Here is a 21,554-nt window from a genome sequence, read left to right on the forward strand (position 1 = left end):
AAAGGACTTTAAAGACTAGTATAGTGCAACCAAGAATCGTGGATGGGAGGCTGGATGGGTGTCAGGAGGTTGCGAATCCAGGACGGGGTTGGGGATGGGAGATGGAACAGGGACGCGATACGACGCGATAGGAGATCATAACAATCCAAGGGCGGTGGACAGGCAACAGAGTCACTCCACAATGATAACTCTGGAGGGGAACGGTCACTCCACGGGGGGAACAGTGACTCCGGAGTCACGGTGCCTCCAGGGGACGGTAACTCCAGGACGGTGACTCCGGAGTCCCGGGGACTCCGGCCCGGTGACTCTGCGGGGGGCACGGTGACTCTGCGGACGCCCACCCCCCCGGGACCTCCCGTGGTGGCAGGAAGTCCTTTGTGTTTAAACCAAACTAGTTATATCAGGTAATAAAATGCTAGGACAAAATGTCAAGGGTAGCCGTCCGGGCTGACTACCTCACACTGGACCAAAAGGTCACTATGATCAGGCCCTAATGGCCTGATCTGCCCGGATCACACCTTATCTTTAACCCATGACAACTCTGCCCTCCTCCTTAGGAGGCACGTCCTCGGGCCTTTAAGCCTATTCTGGACTAGTGGATAAGCTAGATAAGATAAGGACCCCCAGGCAAGCGCGGAGAAGCTAACAAGCCCGTGAGCTAGAACTAGGCAGTATCAACCAAGCAAAGTCATGATGTCACCAGACAAGCCTCGCTGGGCACCCCTCACCTTAGTTTTTGGGGAAAAGAACATCATGCCTGCAGCCGGGAATGATCCTATAGCCTAGCCGTGTACTAACCCATTAGGGCCTGATCATAGTGACCTTTTTGGTCCAGTGGGAGGTAGTCAGCCCGGACGGCTACCCCTGACAGTATGATCAGGCCCTAAGGCAGATCCATCCCCCAAGGCAACTTATGCCCCCAAGGCGGTCCTCGGGACCTAGAAAAAATTGAGGGGCATAACTAGGCAGCCGCGGATTTTTGAGTATTTAGAATAGTCTTCTTCTGGCTCTTCCACTTTGTCGTGGTGGATTTTTTCTCACCTGACCCTGGGCGCCCTGATACTTGCGCGGCTTCTCGTCTAACAAGTGGAACTTGCTGATACTAAAGCTGTTCTATATCATAATATATAACAAGCTAAGAGATAGTCTTGTGTACAATAATACAAGCCAGTAATAGTAAGAGAGTTAATATATTCCTCAATCCCACCCATTTTTAACTGGTCCCTGTTTAGTATAAAGATTACTCCACTAGAGTAGTATATGGGTATCTAGGGGTTGATAAGCAGGAGCTTCCGTGTTAATTAGGGGCCAAGTGTATATAGAAACTTGAATTGTATAATAGGAGTCTGCTAGATATCTTAGTTGTAGATAAGGTATGCTATAATATACTATAATTAACTGATCCCTAAATAATATTCTGTCCTTAAAAAGAGTGGCCTACTTGATATTATTTAGAAGTATAATATGTGAGAAGTTCTATTTAGATCTCTAAATTTTAAGTAGAGGGAAGTTAAAGCCTGCATGTCCATGCAGATTATCATCTTCAGTATGCTCCGAAAGAAGCTGTTCTAATAGCTCCTGGACGGGTTGGATCGGGCGCTGTGCCAGTGTTCTTGGGGGTGATTCTGGGGCGGATTTATTCGCCGAGATCGGGCAGATCGAGCAGGAATGTTAAAAGCCATATTGGATTTCAAAATGGGCGGATGGTTCAAGAAGAAAGCCGCAGGAAGATGAGACTCTGACGTTCACAGGGTAAGCTGAAGTGTGGGGTACGTTGAAGCACCGCTCCCAGACACTTCAGCGCTTCAGCGTTTCAACCCCAATTGAGAAGCCCGAAAAACCCTCACCTGCCAAAGGGAAATCATTGGAATGTCCTACGGATGTTTGCATTATCTATTCCGTCAATCTCAACTTTCATCGTCAAATCCCCCTCCGTACAGATTTCCCCCTAAACGGAAAGATTCTCATCTGGGCTGGGAGGCACAGAGCCAAGATTATCAAGTCAGCACAATAACATACCAATGCTCTAGCTGTTCTATGGATTGGGGCTTACAGAGTTCTGCGAAGGCCAAGTATTGTCCGTTATGTTCATACAGTATTGACTAGAGACGATTTGTGAAAAAGTGATATGGGCTCTTATTGAAGGGAGATGCAGAATGCTAGGATAGATTAGGCTGGGAATCTGGAATATTGATCTTTAACTGTTCCTACCATCAAGTACCTACGCCTCATGTTTTAATATGATGCCGAAGCATCTACTTTGCGGCTAACCAAGCAGGATATAGGCTTAGACTGGCGAGACTAGGGCTGCCGCTATCCTCAAGCTCGGCCGCAAAGTTTGGTTAGGAACTCTCCTTGGCAATTCAACATCGGCTCTCTTCCAACAGAACCCTTTGATCTAGTCCAGCGAGACGTCAGACATCTCTAATGGAGAACGTGAAAACGGGAAGGCTGGACTAGCTATTATGTAATGGGGATTTTATTTCTAGGCTCACACTTGGATGAACTAGTTAACTTCTCCATGGTTTATCTAATATAAATATGATCCTGGACAAGAGTATTATCCCTAATATACTCAAAGATCATGAGGGTAGTCCCTAAGGTATCTAATGTTTAAGCAATGCTTGTCTATAGTGTGCCTTTGCTAATATATCTTGTTGTCTACTAACTTGTTGTAGTAGTTATAATAACAATTATCAAGATATACAGCTTGGAAGTATTATAATAGACCTTTATAGTAGGAGTACTACTTAAGATACCAATTATTAAATCCCGCGGGGTTTCTATAGTATTAAAAGCATGCTTAGGGCTTTATAGTAATTTAGATATCTTTACTAGCTTTCTCTAAGGCAATTTCATGCTATAAGAAAAGAGGGGGTTAGGCTAGTACTATAACTTCTCTTGGGGGGTATATATCTAGGTTTCTTGAACTAGAATAGTCTACTTAGGCTATCAACCTTATTACAGGCCACCTTCTAGAATATTATAATAGAGTTAAATAGCTTTGGTAATTGTATTTTACTATTACTACTTGATTTTTACTAATAAGGAAGTGGACCAAGTCATGAGTTTATCTAGCAGGTAAATCTACTAAAAAAGTAATTACTCTTTAGTTTAGAGCTACTTCTTTACTACTTTATCTAGAATTATAGTACCTACTAGTTGCTACTTAATATCAAGGACTACCTGCTTCTTGTTAAATTCCTCTTGTATATATTAATAGAGTATATACAAGAGTTAATTCTATATATTTATAACTTCCTGTTTCAGTTTGTCAAGCTTATCAAGCTTCTAGCAACTCTTTTTCTAACTATACTAAAGCTTTTTAGAGAATATATCTTGCTTTTAAATAGCTTTTTATAGCTCTAGATCATGCTCTATTATAGCCTTTTATATATTAGTAAGCTCTTGGAGCTAATATTGGTTAATCTATTGTCCTATCCACGTGATCACCCTTATTATAGCTGAATCTAGCTCAAGTCCTCTTATTAATACCTGTATATTAGTGCTAATATACTAAAGGAGGTAATACTTTAGGAATATTTAGATATCCATGTGCTTTATAATCAAGTTCTATTTAGTATTGCTAACAAGATCTAGCAACCCTAATTGCTTTAACTTAGTATTAAATAATAGAAGAAGGGATAATATAGCAGGTTCCATAACTTACTACTTTTATTAAAAATAGTGCCACTACTATACTAGAACTAATATATAAATAATAACTACTTAAAGCTAGCAATCTTGCCAAAAATCTTAAGCTATTAAAATAGGGTACTTTAGGGGACAGGTGTTATCGAAGCGACGACCTCTCGTGCGCTTCTAACCCCGGGCTCTCACACGGGACTTCTGAGGGATTTGGATTGACTTGTCTTACCTGATGTAATCACATCCAACAAGTATAGAGACTTGTTATAGTTAAGTTAAAGTCAAGGTAAAAGGGCAGGGCTAGCCTATAGTATATATACTATAGCCTATAGAGTAAGTACTAGACAAGTTACTTTGCAAAGATCCTTAAAACAGGTTACTCTAGAATAATAGTAGTATTAATTATAAAAATAAGAAAGCTAGATATAGTAGTAATAAGCATCCTTAAATATTCCCAAGTTCCTACTATTTTCCTATCCTTGAGATAGTATACTAGATAGTATATCTAATCAGGTCACCAGGTCCTGTATACCATTTTCCTACCCTTAAGATAGTATACTAGATAGTATATAGTCATGTGGTCTTTTACCAGGGTAACTCTATTTACCATATCCTTGGAGTAATTCAAAATTCTCCCTTGTAACAATTCCTATTTCCTTCATCCCTATGGTAGGCTATAGTAGTCACATGGTAGCCATAGTTTCAAACCATGGTCTTTCTATTATACTTAGAGGATACATGGTATTTTCTTGTAATGGTGATTGTTGTCTATATAGGCGTGTGGTCTATAGGTCATATTCTTGTAGTATTACTTGTCCTTATCTCAGAGTCAGGCAATACTCAGGTTTATTAGTTTATTATCAAGGTTGGATTTAAATCCAAAGTGGCTCTTGGTAGCTGGTCTGTGGCCCAAGGCTCCCTAGCCTTGACTTTCTGCCTTGTGACTCCGCTCTGCTGACTGTAGGCTGAGGGTTCATAACAACAGGCTGGTTGTAATAAATCTAAATCTTGCTATAGATACTCTTGACCTTGCAGAATATATAGTAATTAGCCTTGTCCTATTTTAATAAGACCTTTATTTACTAGCAGCTATCTTCTACCTACAGGTATTAGAGGTTCTCTATAGACTTTATTCCCAGGGCCTAAAATACATTATTATAAAAGAGAATCCCAAGAAGGAATGTATAAGGGCTTAGCATTAACAATAGATTGTAGATAATTTTGGGGAGGGAAAAGGTATTTCTAATAGACTAGTTAGTAATAGGATTTTTAACTAGAAGAGATATAGAAAGTAGCAGGAAGCTATATATACTTGTATTATATCTATATATTTCTTGGTAAATCTATATATAATCTCTAGAAAGATTTAGGATAGTCTACCATGAGAATCTGGCTAGATTAAATACTATAAATACTAGTACTAAAAACAATATATTATATTAATCTAATTTACTATAAAGCATGCTATTAATAGGTAGAGACATTACTATATATATTAAAAACTAAGGTCAAACTATTTCTCTATAGTGTGCAGGGTTGTCTCCTGTAGAAGGACTATATCTTTAATAAATATTAAGATCTTCTTTTTTTTATTTATATCTAAATCATGCTCCCTTGCAATCTTGCAGATATTTTTAAGGCAAATATAGTTAGTAATTTATCTAGAAGACAGGCTAGGGTTAATCTTAACCTTTCTTATTTACCTTCCAAGCTTATTATCCATTAGCTTCCTAGTAACCTTTTTATAGTAATAAAGGAATAACTTTTAATTAATATCTAAAGACTTGAATTTCTTGATATCTTTTAGCTTCTAGCTATTTTTTCCCTATTATAACTACAGGTACTAATAGAGGAATAAAGTTAACTCCTTTTTTCTTGTACTATAAAGAGCTGAAACAGGATCTGCCTATATAAAGTCTATTAGCGCCCTATATTTCTTATTTCTCTTTTAGTAATACCTAATTATTTATTAGCCTGTTCTAAAAGCCTTACTATAATTATAGGGGTTTTAGGCTTATTATTCCTATCTCTTGTTTATCTATATAATATTTCTTCTAGTACTATCCGCGTAACTATTATTATTACTGTCTAATAATACCTTGTTATCCAAGTTAATATTAGGGTCTGTGTTAGAGTCATTATTAGAGCTACTATTACTGCAGTTATTATTACTAAGGCTAGTATCCAAATTATTGTTTTATCTTGTAATACCTGGTAGAGTAGTAGGTTTTCAAGATTTCTCCCAGGAATATTATTGCTTAGGACATCAAGAATAACTAGTATCTATATTTATGCTATTATTACTAGAGCTGTAGTCTAAGTCCATCTCCATGCAGCTGGAAGAAGGAGACCATCTTTTACTATTGTGGGATTTTCTGCCCGACAACCTTTGCCTATAGTAGTTCTAATAGGGTTGACCTTTGCCTCTATAGCAAGTGGGTGGAGGCATATTAGAGTCTATGATATCTATAGCATCCATCTACAAATCCATACTGATAGCTTTGTCCAAGTCTAGGTGGAAAGACACACTGCTAGTGGTTTTGTCGTTATCGCTGCTACAGCCAGCATAGGGACGGGGATGGGGACAGCAAGCCATGAGTCAGGAAAAAGGAACTAACTAATGGTCTAGCAAAAGGAGGAAACAAGCAAGAGTATAATCAGGACAAGGGGCCTGTTAACAATAGGGAACATGATAGGAAGGGGACATGGCTAAGGGACAAGACCAAGGGAACAAAACAGACAGGAAGGGACTTGTTATTTATAAAAAAAGGCACCTACTAAGAGTATACTTCATTCTAGGGGGGAGCAAAATGGCTCCCCCCCTCAGAGTCTGGCCTTGAAAGGCGACAATAAGTCTTGCTGCAGTTTCGTTCAACAGACAGCTTCAGGATTGGATGGTGCTTTGCTAGGGAACTCCTCGTGATAGCGCCGTGCCTGTCACGTGCCAGGAACCTAGTGCGTGGCCGAGATAGAGTTGTTATGTGCACGGTGGGTAGGTCAGTGGATGGGCCAGGGCGGCCATTTTTGGAGTCGTTTGTGGCCGAAAAAGGCAGCGCCAGCCCAAATCGAAATCCTTAAGTAGTAGGTTCTTAAGTAGTAATAGATTCCCTAAAAGTAATAGTTATTAGGTTCCTAAACATGCTACTATCTTCTACCATATTAATAATAGATACTTTTCTTTACTTAATCAAGGGTCTATTATTATTAGATTAGGGTCCACTAATCAATCTATAGGAAAATACCTAAAGATATTCTTAATAAAATAAAGAGAATATAAATTATTTAGGCAAAATAAAGTATAAAAAAAGGTAGATACCCAAAATAATTAGTAAACAATAGATATATTATTAATCTAGTTAATAACAAATAGAAAACAAAACTTTCTAGGTACAGGTAATAATAATCCTTACATATCTATTTCTATTATATTTTTAAGTACTATATAATACTCTATATCAGAGCACCTGCTCTATTATATCTAATTATATTAGATTACCTGATACTACCATAATTTAGATTAGCCCTAGTATTATATCGCCTAATATAACAAGGTTGGCTCATTGTTATTCCTTAGCGTCTCGACATGACGCTGCGGCACATCAGATTCATTGGCTGTCGATCTCCATTTCTCTGACAAGAAGAATACCTAAGGATATTCTTGACAGGATAAAGAGAATATAGATTATTAAGGTAAAACAAAATATAGAAAAAGGTAGATAACTAAAGTAATTAGTAAATAATAGGTATATTATTAATCTAGTTATTAATAAATAGAGAATAAAACTTTCTAAATATAGGTAATAACAGTCCTTATATAATTCTTTGATTTATCCCTATCATGCTCTTCCTTTTTAACAAGCATGCTAGTACTTATCCTTGTCATGCTCTTTCTCTTTAACAAGCATGATTATAGTCCTGTTTTGCCCTAGTATTATATTATCTAATATAACCAGGTCAGCACATCATTATTCCTTAGTATCACAGCATAGAGCTGCGGCACAGCAGGATCTATTGGCTGTCAATGTCCAATTCTCTGATACTATTATTCTAGTAGCTATTTTAACCCTTATAGTTCTTCTAGCAATATTTTTCTAGGGCCTAGTCTACCTAGATAATATAAGGATAGTAAGAATAGCTATAGCCTTAATATACTAGTAGGCCTAGGATTAGTAGCCTGCTAGAAAATAGGATTAGGTAGGTCTCTTGCTCTAGGTTAATCTATAACTACTAGAGTATTATAGCTAGTACTATTTTATAGAGAACTAGAGTAGCTATAGTTAGGTAGATATTATAATAGGTATAGAGATAGGTTAGGCAGGTCTATAGGATAACTATATACTAGTAATAAAGGAAGATATAAATCTAGACCTGGTATATTAGATTATAAAGGAAAAGATTTATAGGGGTTTATAGTACCCTCTTTTTAGAAAAAAAGATAAAAAAATAAAAAAGAGCAAGATAAACAAGATTTAGACTTAAAAAAAGCTAGTTTTTTAATTATTTATTAATTATCTAACCCCTAAATTCCTTTTATTTATCCTCCTAAGTTACATAATATATTTTTAAATAATAATATAACTAGGATAGATTATAGCAGGGGCTAGAAAGAGAGAAATATATATACCTGCAACTAGAGTCTATAGTCTAGAACTTAATAATATAACCTAACTAGAATAAATTTAGATTTAAGAAAACAAGAAAAAAGGAATCTTTTAGAGGGGGAATTAAATCCTGCATGCTTGGGGTAGTTAGTAGTAACTATTATTATAATAGACTATCTATATACACATGCATGCTCTTGTTATGAACCCTCAGCCTACAGTCAGCAGAGCGGAGTCATAAGGCAGAAAGTTAAGGCTAGGGAGCCTTGGGCCACAGACCAGCTACCAAGAGCCACTTTGGATTTAAATCTAACCTTAACAACAAACCAATAAACCTGAGCATTGCCTAATTCTAAGATAGGAACAAGTAATACTACAAGAATATGACCCATGGACCACACGCCCATATAGATAATAATTACTATTACAAGGAAATACTACGTATCCTCCAAGTATAATAGAAAGACTATAGTTTAAAACTATAGCCACCATGTGACTACTATAGCCTACTATAGGGATAAAAGAAATAGGAATTATTATAAGGGAGAATTTTAAATTACTCCAAGGATGTGGTAAAAGAAGTTATTTTAGTAAAAGACCACGTGACTATATACTATTTGGTATACTATTTAATAGTAGGAAAATAGTATACAGGGCTATATAATCTAATTAGGTATACTATTTGGTATACTATTTAGAGGTAGGAGAATAGTAGGAACTTAGGAATATTTAAGGATGCTTATTACTACTATATCTAGCTTTCCTATTTTTATAATTAATACTACTATTATTCTAGAGTAACCTGTTCTAAGGATTCTTGCAAAGTAACTTGTCTAGTACTTACTTTATAGGCTATAGTATATATACTATAGGCTAGCCTTGCCCTTTTACCTTTATTTCTATCTAACTATAATAAGTTTCTATACTTGTTAGATATGATTATACTAGGTAAGACAAGTTAATCTAAATCCTTTAGAAGTCCCATGTAAGAGCCTGGGGTTAGAAGTGCATGAGAGGTTATTACTTTAATAATAAATTAATTACTAGTTAGTACAAGTTATATCTTAGATTAACTTAAAGCCATTATTATAATATTTTAATACTAGCACCAAGCTACTATACCCTTAAAGGGTAAAACCCTGTAGGAGACTATTGCTAGAATATAGGTGCAACTTAATAAATAGACTAGAGTTATTAACCAAGTTACTAGTAACCTGAACCAGTAGAGTAAGATATCTAAAGATAATAAAACTTTTAAGAAGTATTAAGAGATGCTAGAGCAGCTCCAGGACTATATCCTTATACTTAAAACTAAACTTAGAGCCAAGGCCTTGAAGGTCAAGGTGCCCAAGCCCTTTAATAGCACTTGAACTAAGCTATAATTCTTTCTTACACAGATATAGACCTTTATTAATATTAACTAAGACAAGCTGGTTAGTAAGGCTAATAAGGTCATGTTTGTGTCTACCTATCTCAAGGGAAAAGTGTACAAGTAGTTTAAATCTTTTATAAGAGAATAGCAAGAAACTAGAGAAGATAGGGATAAGCTAGCTAGTAATACCAAGTAGCTGTTTACAAGCTACAACTATTTTAAGAAGTAGCTTACTCGTGTCTTTAGAGATATTGATAAAACCTATAATATTAAAAGATAGATTAGAAGAATATGCTAGTCTAGAAGGGATATAAGTATACTTATTTTAGAGTTCTAACAAATTATATTGTATCTAATATGGGAAGACAATGCTTTCATGTACTATTTTAAGAGGGCCCTAGATTATAACATCTAAGAAAAAATGGTATTTCTACCTAGACCTGATATCCTGGTAGGGATATACGACCTAGTATCTAGGATAGGGAACTAGCTTAGAGAGCTGAAGGAACAACAAGGTCAATAAAACCCTGGGGGATACTATTTTAGAGGGAATCAGGGCAGATATCATGGCTATTGTGCCAATAATAACTGATGGTCCTAGATTAGACCCCAAGGAAATAATAATTTATATAGATCTTGACCTATGGACTTGGATATAATAATCTCTAAGGTAGAACAAGATTATTACTAGAAGGAGAATTTGTGCTTTTCCTATAGCAAACCAGGTTATAGGGTAGTAGACTGCAAGAAGCAGAAGTAGCATGGCTAGAGATCCTGAAGGAGAGCTGGATAATATTAATTAAGGGCTATACAAGAAGCCATAATGTTAAATATAACTAGGGAGTGGGATAATAATACTAGCAAGACACCTATTGTGACTAATAATTCCCTAGAAGAGGCCAAGAGAGCCTTGGCTTAGGATAAGCATGCTACAATAATTAATAATACCTAGGATGCTGCTAGAAGAAGGTAAAGCACACCTCTAATAGCATGGAATGAACTTGGATAAAATACTGGAAGACAGGATCCAAACCTTATGCCAAACCTACTAGAGGTAATAGCCATGCCACCTGGGAATATAGGAATAGGTATTAAAAGGTATGTTAAGTAAATTGCTAATATTACTAGCAAGGTATGCAAGAAAGAGAGGATACTTAAGGTAATTACCAAAATTCTTGCAAGTATTAAAAAAACAATTAAGTGGCTGGATGGAATCCTTTAAAAAGAATTGCTGTACCAGCCAAAATATTAGTTTAGTACCATGATTTTACAAACTAATAAAGAAGAAGCTAAGAGGATAGGTGGGTCCTACTATAATAAAGCTATTAATAACAAGCTAGTTCAAGAGGGAGAGCACAGTAACTTTCCTGTAATTATATGGAAAGTTGACCTGCTTAATAAATGATATAGAATATAGCTAGAAGGCCTTGAATCTAGCAAGAAGGGACCTAGTAGTAGGTTTATAACCCTAAAAAAAAAAACCCTATAGAAAGATAATATTAAAGAATATGAACCATGCTAGTATTGGCTATAGGCTACTAGACTACATGAAAATAAATAATATTGGAGATAATGACTCAAGTTTTTAAAGACTGGCGAAGATAAACTTGCCTATTAGATAGATAATATTATTGCAGCCGTGTAGAAAAACCCTTGAAAACTTACTAAAGGCTTGAAAGATTTCTTTAATTAATACCTATATTAGGACCTAATGTGTTAGGAAAAGACTAAGGATTATTAGCAAAAGTATATTAAAACCTGTAATAGGTATCTAGAAACCTGTACTATTTGCAGGTAGAATAATAATAACTACTACTTGTAACTATGCAAACTATTTAATAAGTAGTCCTAGGAATCTAAAAGGCATCTATTATGCTAGCAGGATTGGTATAAATATATTAATACTAATATATAGTATTCTAGATATAATAATATACTATAGCTAATATACTATAACTTATACTATATATACTACAAGGATACTAAGTAAATTACATGCTACTAGCCAAAATAATTAAGAATAATTAACTAGAATAACTTGTACCCATGCTAGAAAAAGTAATACTCCTATAAATTATACTAGTAATACCTGGAATATAGAATATATTATTAGATAACTTGCTATAAGAATTACTATATTATATACTACTAAGCCAAGCTTGGAAACTATTTTCTATACCTAAGGCAAGGGGAATAGATACTAAAATAGGAAGAATAGTATCTTATAGCTATCAAGACTTGGGTAGAAAAGTACTTTATCTAACTTGCTAAAGTGCAAGGGAGGCAGGCCTATATCTTAATTAACTTGGGAGCTACTAGAAACTATATTAGCCTAAACTTTGCAGAATAACTAGGGATTAAAGGTATTTAAAAAAAAATACTAATATCTATAGCAGGACTAAACAGGGAAAACCTAGGAAATATCTTGTTAATAATTAAGTTAGGACCTCTACCTGTTATAATAAAGGAGAGGACTTTTAAACTAAGTTTTAATGTTATGCCCTTGGGCAAGTATAATATAGTATTAGGGATCCTATAGCTCAAGAATCTTAATCTAGATATTAACTAGATTAAAAGGGAGATCTAGTAGAGAAATAATAAATAGTTTAAGAAGTAAAAGGGACTAGAAGGGGCTAGTACCCTATAGCATGCTTATATAGTAGAGCATAAGGCTAAGTAATCTATAGGGGGATTAAAGACTAGTAACCAGTCTACAGGTATTAAGAGTCTAGCAGAATAAATTATTGTAGTAATATCAAGACTATTAGGGAGGATATAGCTAATAAACTTACCTAGTTAGGCTACTAGTAATATTACAAATAGTAAAATTATCATGAATAGTAAAAAAACAAGGTCTTAGAAGATCCTGGCTATGAGTAACTAGAATAGCAAGGAGCTAACTATCCTAGATAAGTATAGTTGATTTTAGGATATGTTTTAATAATCTAATAAACTAGAGTTACTATCTTATAGGCCTTATAACTATACCATACCTATTAAGGAAGGTATTAAATTAAACTACAAACAAATTCTACTATTAAACAACCAAGAATCTAGAGTGTTAAAGGAATATATTAATAACTAGCTTAAGAAAGGAAATATCTAGCCTTTATACTTATCTATAAGATATAAAGTCCTATTTATATTAAAGAAAGATAGGAGTAATTAACCATGTATTAACTTTTGACTACTTAATAATATAACTATCAAAGACTAATACCTGCTATCCTTGATCCAAGAAATCTAGGATAAAATCTAAGGGGTAGCATAGTTTACCAAGTTTAATATTACTAATATCTACTACTATATTAGGATTATAGAGGGAGAAAAATAGAAGATAGTATTTTAAATAAAGTTTAGCTTTTATAAATACCTAGTAATACTATTTAGGCTTACTAACGCGCTACTAATATTCTAGAGATTTATTAACAAAGTACTAAAGCTAGAAGATGATAAGGATAAGAAAAAAGATAAAGAAGATAAGGAAGACGAAGAGGAAAAGGAGGGAAATTCACCTTAACTAATAAATAAATTCGTGCTTGTATACCTTGATAATATATTAGTCTTCTTGAAAAATAAGAAATAGCATGTAAAGCATATCAAGCAAGTCCTTAGAAAAATAAGAAAAACCAAGTTATAATATAAACTTAAGAAATATAAATTCTATATCCAAGAAACTAAGTTCTTAGGCTACTAGATTACTACAAACAGGTTAAAACCTAAAGCCTCTAAAATAATAGCTATTAGGGAATAGCCTATGCTAAAAAACCTAAAAAAATTATAGCAATTTCTAGGACTCTTGAACTATTATTAAAGATATATTAATTAATATGCATTCTATATAATACCTTTATTTAAGTTACTTTAAAAAAAACAAGTATATAAATAGATAAAAAAATAATAGAAAACTTTTAATACTATAAAAAAAGCTATTATAATAGTACTAATCATGCTATAATATAACCTAGAACTACCTGCAATACTAGAAACTAATATATTAGACTATACTATTAGGGCAAGGATGATCCAGTTAGGACTAGATAGCAAACCAAGACTAGTAGGATTCTGGTCAAGAAAACTAATAGGGCCTGAAATAAACTATAATATCTATGACAAAGAACTACTAGCTATTATAGTAGTATTTAAATATTAAAAAGTCTACTTGCAAGAAGTAAGATATATTATTATTATAAAGTCTAATTATAAAAACCTTACCTACTTTATAACAACTAAAGTATTAACAAGGAGACAGGCAAGATAGGTAGAATTACTCTTATAGTATAACTACAAGATTAAGTACTATAAGAGCATGGAGAATAGCCAAGCTAATATTTTTAGCAGGTAGCTAGATTACAAGAATAAGACTAGGAAACCTTGACTAGCAATTCTAAGGAGAAACAAGAATAGAATACTTGGGAATAATCTAATAATTCTAGCAGCTATTATATAATTATTAGGGACTATAATTAATATAATTAAAGAAGCTATAAAGGAGGATAAACTAATATAACAAGTCCTTGTGTTAATACTAGAAGTGCTAGAAAAGGATAAGATCCTTTAAATTAAAGGACTTATTTATATTCTACTAATACTTGTTCTACAAGTTATTAAGAAATATTATAACATACTAGTACATGGATATTTTAGTATAAACTAAATATGTAAATATATTAGATATAATTATTACTTCTAGAATATAAGAAAAAGAATTAAAAGCTATATTAATAACTATAAAATATATTTATAGGATAAACCAAAGTAGCATGTATTATATAGGAAATTATAGAACCTAGAGGTCCTATAGTAATCATAGGAATAAATTATAGTTAATTTTATTAGACTATTGCTAGAGATATAATAAGGAAAGGAGAAGTATAACTATCTTATAGTAATCTTAGACTAACTAATAAAGTATATTTATTTGGAACTAATATAAATAACTATAATAGCAAAGAAGATGGCAACTATTTTTATTAATATAATTGTCATGAATTATAGGATATTAAAATATATTATATTAGATTAAGACAAGTTATTTACATCCAAGTTTTAGAAATTAATAACTAATATTATAGGGATTGAACTATATATAACTACTATATATAGACTATAATTAAATAGATAAACTAAAAGGGTTAACTAAATAATTAAGTAATACCTGTAATACTATATAAACTATATACAAGATAACTAGAAAAAATAATTATTTATAGCCTAGTTTACCTATAATAACTTAATCTATAATATAACAGGAATAATACCTTTTAAAGTAAATTATAGATATTACCTGAACTTATATAATAGACTAATCCAAAAGGAACTAGTTATAGAAGAAGCCAACTATTTTATATAGAAACTTAAGGGAATCCAAATATAACTTACCCAAGACCTTAAATTTGTTAATCTTAAAATAAAGTTTTATTATAATAAAAGGTGCTAGAAGGTACTAGACTTTGAAAAAGGGAGGAAGGTGTTCCTACTCTATAGAAATATTAAAACTAAATAACCAAGCTAGAAACTTGACTATGTATGAATTGGACTATTTAAAATTAACAAGAAATTAGGACTAGTTAACTATTAATTAAAGCTACCTAAATCTATAAAGAAGATATACCTAGTATTTTATATATTATTATTAGAACTAGTATCTAAGAATACTAAAATCGCTAATAATATCAAAATTAAAAAAGAAAAATAGGAGTATAAAGTTGAAAAAATCCTAGACTACTAGAAGGTTAGTGGACAATTATAATACCTTATATAGTAGAAAGGATATAATACCTTAGAAAATACTTGGGAGCCTATTAAGAACTTGACAGGCTGTGCCTAGAAAGTCTAGAAATACCACTAGCAGTATCTAGCATGGAGAAGTTAATATTCTACTAGAAGAATAGAGACCTAATTATCTAAGTTAGACTAGAATTATCTAATATAGTAGCAAGTTAAGTAGCAGCCTTATGCTTGTTGGCAAGGCACTCTAGCTCTTGGAGATCCTTGGTAGTTAAAGGATCCTCCTTATTTAACTAATCTATTATAGTTATATTATGATCCAATATTTTCTTACCATGCTTCTTAAGAAACTTCTATTAACCAAATAGATGGGCAACCTTTATAGCTATTCAGGCCTGCTTAGCCAAGGCCTTAACTAGCTTGTCCTTAACTTTTGCTTGATCTTATTAAAGATTATTCTACTACTTCTTGCTATAAAATTGCTTTTTATATTTTTAACTATAACAAGTATATAATGCATAGTTTTAGCTTTTTAAATTTATTATATAAACCATGCTATATAAGAAATAATATTTACAAGAATTATTAACAGGGATGCTATTAGTTAAAATCTGTTTAGACTAATATATTTAATTAGCAAGATAATTCCACTTAAAAGGTATAGTAAACTATTATAAAGAAAATTTAAGAAAACAAGAGACTTACTAGGATAATAGGGAAATCTATACTATTTATATTTTTATAGACAAAAACTAAAAGAGAGGGAGATAATATTATAAACCCTTAGCCTATAGTTAGTAGAGTAGAGTTATAAGGCAGAAAGTTAAGGCTAGGGAGTCTTGGGCTATAGACCAGCTACCAAGAGCTACTTTGGATTTAAATCTAACCTTAATAATAAACTAATAAACCTAAGTATTGCCTAACTTTAAGATAGAAACAAGTAATACTACAAGAATATAACCTATAGACCACATGCCTATATAGATAATAATTACTATTATAAGGAAATACTATATATCCTCCAAGTATAATAGAAAGACTATAGTTTGAAACCATGGCTATTATATAACTATTATAGCCTACTACAAGAACAAAAAAAATAAGAATTATTATAAAAAAGAATTTTGAATTGCTCTAAGGATATAATAAAAAAAGTTACTCTAGTAAAAGACTATATAATTATATATTATTTAGTATACTATTTAATAATAGGAAAATAGTATACAGGGCTATGCAATCTAATTAGGTATACTATTTAGTATACTATTTAAAGGTAGGAGAATAGTAGAAACTTAAGAATACTTAAGGATACTTATTACTACTATATCTAGCTTTCTTATCTTTATAATTAATACTACTATTATTCTAGAGTAACCTGTTCTAAAAATCCTTACAAAGTAACTTGTCTAGTACTTACTCTACAAGCTATAGTATATATACTATAGGCTAGCCCTGCCCTTTTACCTCTACTTCTACCTAACTATAACAAGTCTCTATACTTGTTAGACGTGATCATACCAGGTAAGACAAGTCAATCTAAATCCTTCGGAAGTCCCGTGTGAGAGCCCGGGGTTAGAAGCGCACGAGAGGTTGTTGCTTTGATAACAGCTCTTTAAGAGAGCAAGAGGCAGGTAGAGGATGGACTAGACTAATTAGCAGGCAAGAATTTGGACAGGGGCAGGATCCATCATGGCCTAGGGACTAGGCAAAGTAATAGAATATAAATAGGGAAACTAGATTAGATAGCCAAGTAGTAGTCTATAAATATAATATAACTAACTAAATTAATTAATTAATTAATTAATTATAAACTTGAGGAGTAGAAGTTATAGGAAAAGGATAACTTCAAGTTATAAATAGGGCCTTGGGAACCATAACTCTAGAACTCTAGAACTAAGACTTATAGGAGAAATAATAACTTGCAGGTGGCATGGTAACTCTAGAGTTATAGGGACTCTAGGGGACAGTAACTCGCAGAAGACCCCCCTTGCAACTACCCAGCAAAACAGGTGGAACAGGAGACGGTCCAACGGCCTCGTGCCAGTGCGTCCTGGGTGTTCATGGTTGCAGGCCCCTGCACTGGGCCAGGACGCCCTCTCGAGATCAACAAACAAATTCGTGCCTTGGGAGTCATTCATCAAGACCTTTGGCCAGATAATATTCTATGGAATGCTAAATTGGGGCGAGCCCTAATCATTGACTTTCATCGCTCCGCAGTGGATTGCCGACTGGTGAAAAAGCGCTTAGCCAGCCTCAAGAGATCAAGACAATTGTACTCGAGGTTATCGACACCTTCAGACTAGCCGCTATCTTGTTCTAACCGCGTCGAGTACCATTGGTGCCGGATCCGCCAGGAAAGTATGGCTGCAAGATTGGTTTGTAAACCGAGTAAGCAGCTCCACTTGGGGGCTCATATGAATACTCAGAGTTTCCCCACCATGGGCCTGCCGCCCACCACAGTGCCCCAGTCCACACATCCGAATTCTGACTGAGGAACTTAATCATACCGTCAACGGCAGCCTTGCAAGTCTCGTTATTGTAGCCAGCGAACTCGCCTATAACTCCTAGTTTGCCATTGGTGCGGAGCCATTCAGTGGCCGAGGCGACACGCTCTTCTCCAATGGTCGGACTCACGCAGGTTTGGGAACTACTGCCATCTGCATTAAAGTACTGATGCATCTCGAATATGATCTTGTCCTCAGGGTCAGTGAGAGACTTCATATCGTCGTTTTGGTCCACCCAAGTCCATGCCCCGGTCCACGCGTTACCTTCAGCAAATATATACTGAGAGGTGGCTCCAGCCGAGCGAATGCCATCGATAGCAGCCTGGTTAAGCTTAAGGACGAGGTCTTGGGGCATGGAGTTGTACTCATTGTCTGTTGTAACTGGGTTAGTTGAATTCCAGAAATATGTTCGTATGGAGCTGGGAACTAGCTTGTATCGAAGATGACATGCTCATCATCAACAAAGTTGCTGGCCACGTTGGCCCAGAAGGTTTGAAATTCCTTAGGCACAAGAAGAGAGTCGTAGCTAGTTTGCAGGTGAGCATGCATTATATCAAGGAGAGACTATACTTACTAGCGACCGTAGTTATGGGGATCGATAGCTGCCCAAGCGCCTTGCTCAGTTATGTGGTTAACAGTCTACATAACATATCAGAATGTTGTTTCATGTGGGTGTGGGGGCATGCGGATTTATTTACCTTGACAAGGTTCGCAAGATATTCTTCGGCCAATGAGCCATTAACTGCGTCTGGGGCAAGTCTCTCGATCCTGAAAGGAATTCGGAAAAGGTTCATTCCATCAGCAATAAGGGCGTCGATGGCATCCAGATTAGGCCAAGTGTACTCCACACCCTTTAGAGCAGTCAGCCATCTAGCAAAAATCTAATACCATTTGTAAAGCTGTCTATAACATTTACTCACGTCCGTCCCAGGCAAATTAGCCTCACCAAATTCTGCTCCAGCTTCGTTGGCTCCAAACCCTATATTACAACGTCAGCAGATTTCTAAAATATATGATGGAATCACATACATCTCAACCCTGCTTGCTGCCGTTCTACAGGGGTTGCCATCACTGTGGAGCCCGCACTAACAACAGCATAGAGAGCTGTAAGCTTCATATTTGTAAAGGTAGACGGAACAATATAGAACAAAAAAGCTAGAATGTCCGGATGGCTTTGGGAAGGAACTAGAGGAATGGGTTTTTTAGATAAACTTAAAGTGGACGACCCAACCCTTTTATATATCGCAATAATGCTCTAGCTGTTAGACAAGATAGCCGCACCACGATACGGAGCTGAAGCCCACACGAACGAGCAAGGGAAACAAATCTCCGTGCCGCACTCGACGTCGACATACCCTCAGAACGATCAGCAAGACCGACACCCCGAACTCTGAAGCTCCGGTGGAGGAAGAGTCTCTGGATCCCAAGCACCCATGCAGACACCAATTGACGCTGGCTTTCCTAACTAGACAGATTAGGATAAGTTTTATGCTTTAAGTTGCATCTTCCCTCTGTAAATATTCTTAATTTGAAACACTTTATTTATATTTACAAGCATTATAGCAGACTTAACCAAGTTCTCCGATTAACTTGTCCTATATATTACTTCTTTCTTAGCCCTTACCCATTTCTAAGAGATACGGGGTACCTGCGGAGGGGAAAAGTAAAGCCCTTAATTTCCTAATGGTACATTATACCCTATTAAACAAAATACATATGTTATGACTCCTACAGGTTATCCAAGAGAAATTTTTGGGTGGATACCTAATTATTACTTCCCCGCATTTTTAAAAAAGCCCGATTAACCGTCGGGTTTTTGTTTTCCACCATAACCCCATTAGGAACGGAGAAAAGCCAATCTTCGCTCGGCGATCCTTCTTTTGCAAGGTAGGCGGATATCTGAGTGCGTACTTCCACTTTCTTGTTTCGGATGCGCCATTAGGATGCAGAGTTTTCTGTTTCTGATGTGACCAGATTAGGAACGGAGCAGAGTTAATCTTCATTCGAAGATCTCGTTCTCGTCAAGGGCATGCTTCCGGTCCTTAAGGAGGTTCCACTCCTCCACGCTCACCTTTCATACTCCCGGCCAGGGTCATGACCGGGACAGCGTCCGGAGTGTCCGCCGGAATGGTAGTGCTTGAGCTTGACGAGCTTTCTGCCTCTTTCGACGACTGATGTGCCCTGGCATCCATATAAAACAAGGTCTTATGTAGTAAAATTCAGTATTGGGTGCAAGCTGGTTGCAAACAGCAGCCAGCTCGCGATCTTGAAACTAGATTAGGTGTTGGTTGACCCTGGACAGGATTCCATAGTAGTGTTACGGGTTCCTTCGACGATGAAAGAAAATCGGTAGGATTTGTAGAAGTTCTAAGCATGAGGAAGAGAAAGAGAAAGTGAAAGAGAGAGAGAGAGAGAGTCTACTCATACAGACGTTGCGGAATACACGAGCCTACCGCTTTGGGAAGTCTCCATTCACTGCGGTTCTGGTATTTACTGAGATCATGGCAGTGCGACGGCCGTGACAAGCAGGTCTGTCGTTGCCTAAGGATCAGTTTCTATGTAGGTGTTGAATATGGAATATCTTGGTGGATGTATTGCTCTGGTGGGAAAGTGGGTCTGTGCATACTTGGTGTATATAGTCAGTCCATCTGCCCCTCAAGATTGGAACAATAATGAATATCTTACTACACTCAATTTTAACAGGTTATGAGTTAGGGATCTTCCACTGGTCCAACATGCTTGGGCAGCACTTTAAATTTTCATCTAATAGGCTAAAACTTCCTCTCCAAGTTATAGCTTCATCAGCTGAACCATTTGACTGATACTTGCTAGGGATCATGAGCATGACACCAACATAAAAGAAAACAAAGACCTTGGAAAACAAGATAACCTGTTTTCTTTTACTTGTGATTTGAAATATCATAGTATGAGCGATTTAATGACGCTATATAACATATCACCAAGTGGAGTGTTACAATTAATGATTGAGGCAAGATAATTTGACCCCTTTACAACAGATACAACAGTATCACAAGATAACACTAATACTCATGATTCATTACCACAATAAATATGTGCCAGCAATGAATACAATGTAACAATATTATCACAATACTGCATGTGATATCATATTATTACTCCATGTGTCATATCAACAACTTGTGCGAGTTTATTTGGACGAAACAACAAAGGGAAGCGAAGCCATACAACCACGAATATCAATCATACCGCTTTTCGAATCTGCTGAGTGCAGAAAGGGGGTTAAGCCATATATATGCTCCGACTTTGTCGTAACATTATTCATGGGAAACAGACAAAATTATGTTAGCTCTAACAACAAACTCCAGTATTGACCTCTCCCTGCTACTATTTTAATTACAAAGGAGACTACTGCCATCCCGAGAAACAAGGCATCATCAATTTTCAAGAAGAAAGACCAAACGGCCATAAATACACTCTTGGATAGATGAAGAACTCAACCTTCTCTTATACCTCCGACATCTTTGCTGCTGGCCCTTTAAGCAAATCAAGGAAACCTCGAGAGGGCGTCCTCTTATATTAATAGACTTGTTCAACCCAACCCGTGAAACCCGCCCCAACCCGCCAAGAACTGGGTTGGGTTGCTAATTTTAATAATCTAATAGGTTTTAGGTTATGCATAGGTAACCTACTAGATTTTGGATAACCTAATAGGTTGCC

General features: G+C 35.4%; 1 protein-coding gene across 1 annotated transcript; it reads right to left on the reverse strand.

Moving 5' to 3' along the window:
* Positions 1-17,667: 17,667 nt before the first annotated feature.
* On the reverse strand, positions 17,668-18,972 carry BJX67DRAFT_375010 (glycoside hydrolase family 5 protein; the record flags this gene model as incomplete). Its single annotated transcript, XM_071031636.1, has 6 exons — positions 17,668-18,219; positions 18,303-18,381; positions 18,430-18,494; positions 18,554-18,706; positions 18,776-18,834; positions 18,885-18,972. 6 exons carry the CDS (start codon positions 18,970-18,972, stop codon positions 17,668-17,670), a joined length of 996 nt encoding a protein of 331 aa, XP_070881757.1.
* Positions 18,973-21,554: the final 2,582 nt, after the last annotated feature.

Source organism: Aspergillus lucknowensis (genome assembly GCF_044049455.1).
Source record: "Aspergillus lucknowensis strain CBS 449.75 chromosome Unknown BJX67scaffold_61, whole genome shotgun sequence".
Taxonomy (NCBI): domain Eukaryota; kingdom Fungi; phylum Ascomycota; class Eurotiomycetes; order Eurotiales; family Aspergillaceae; genus Aspergillus; species Aspergillus lucknowensis.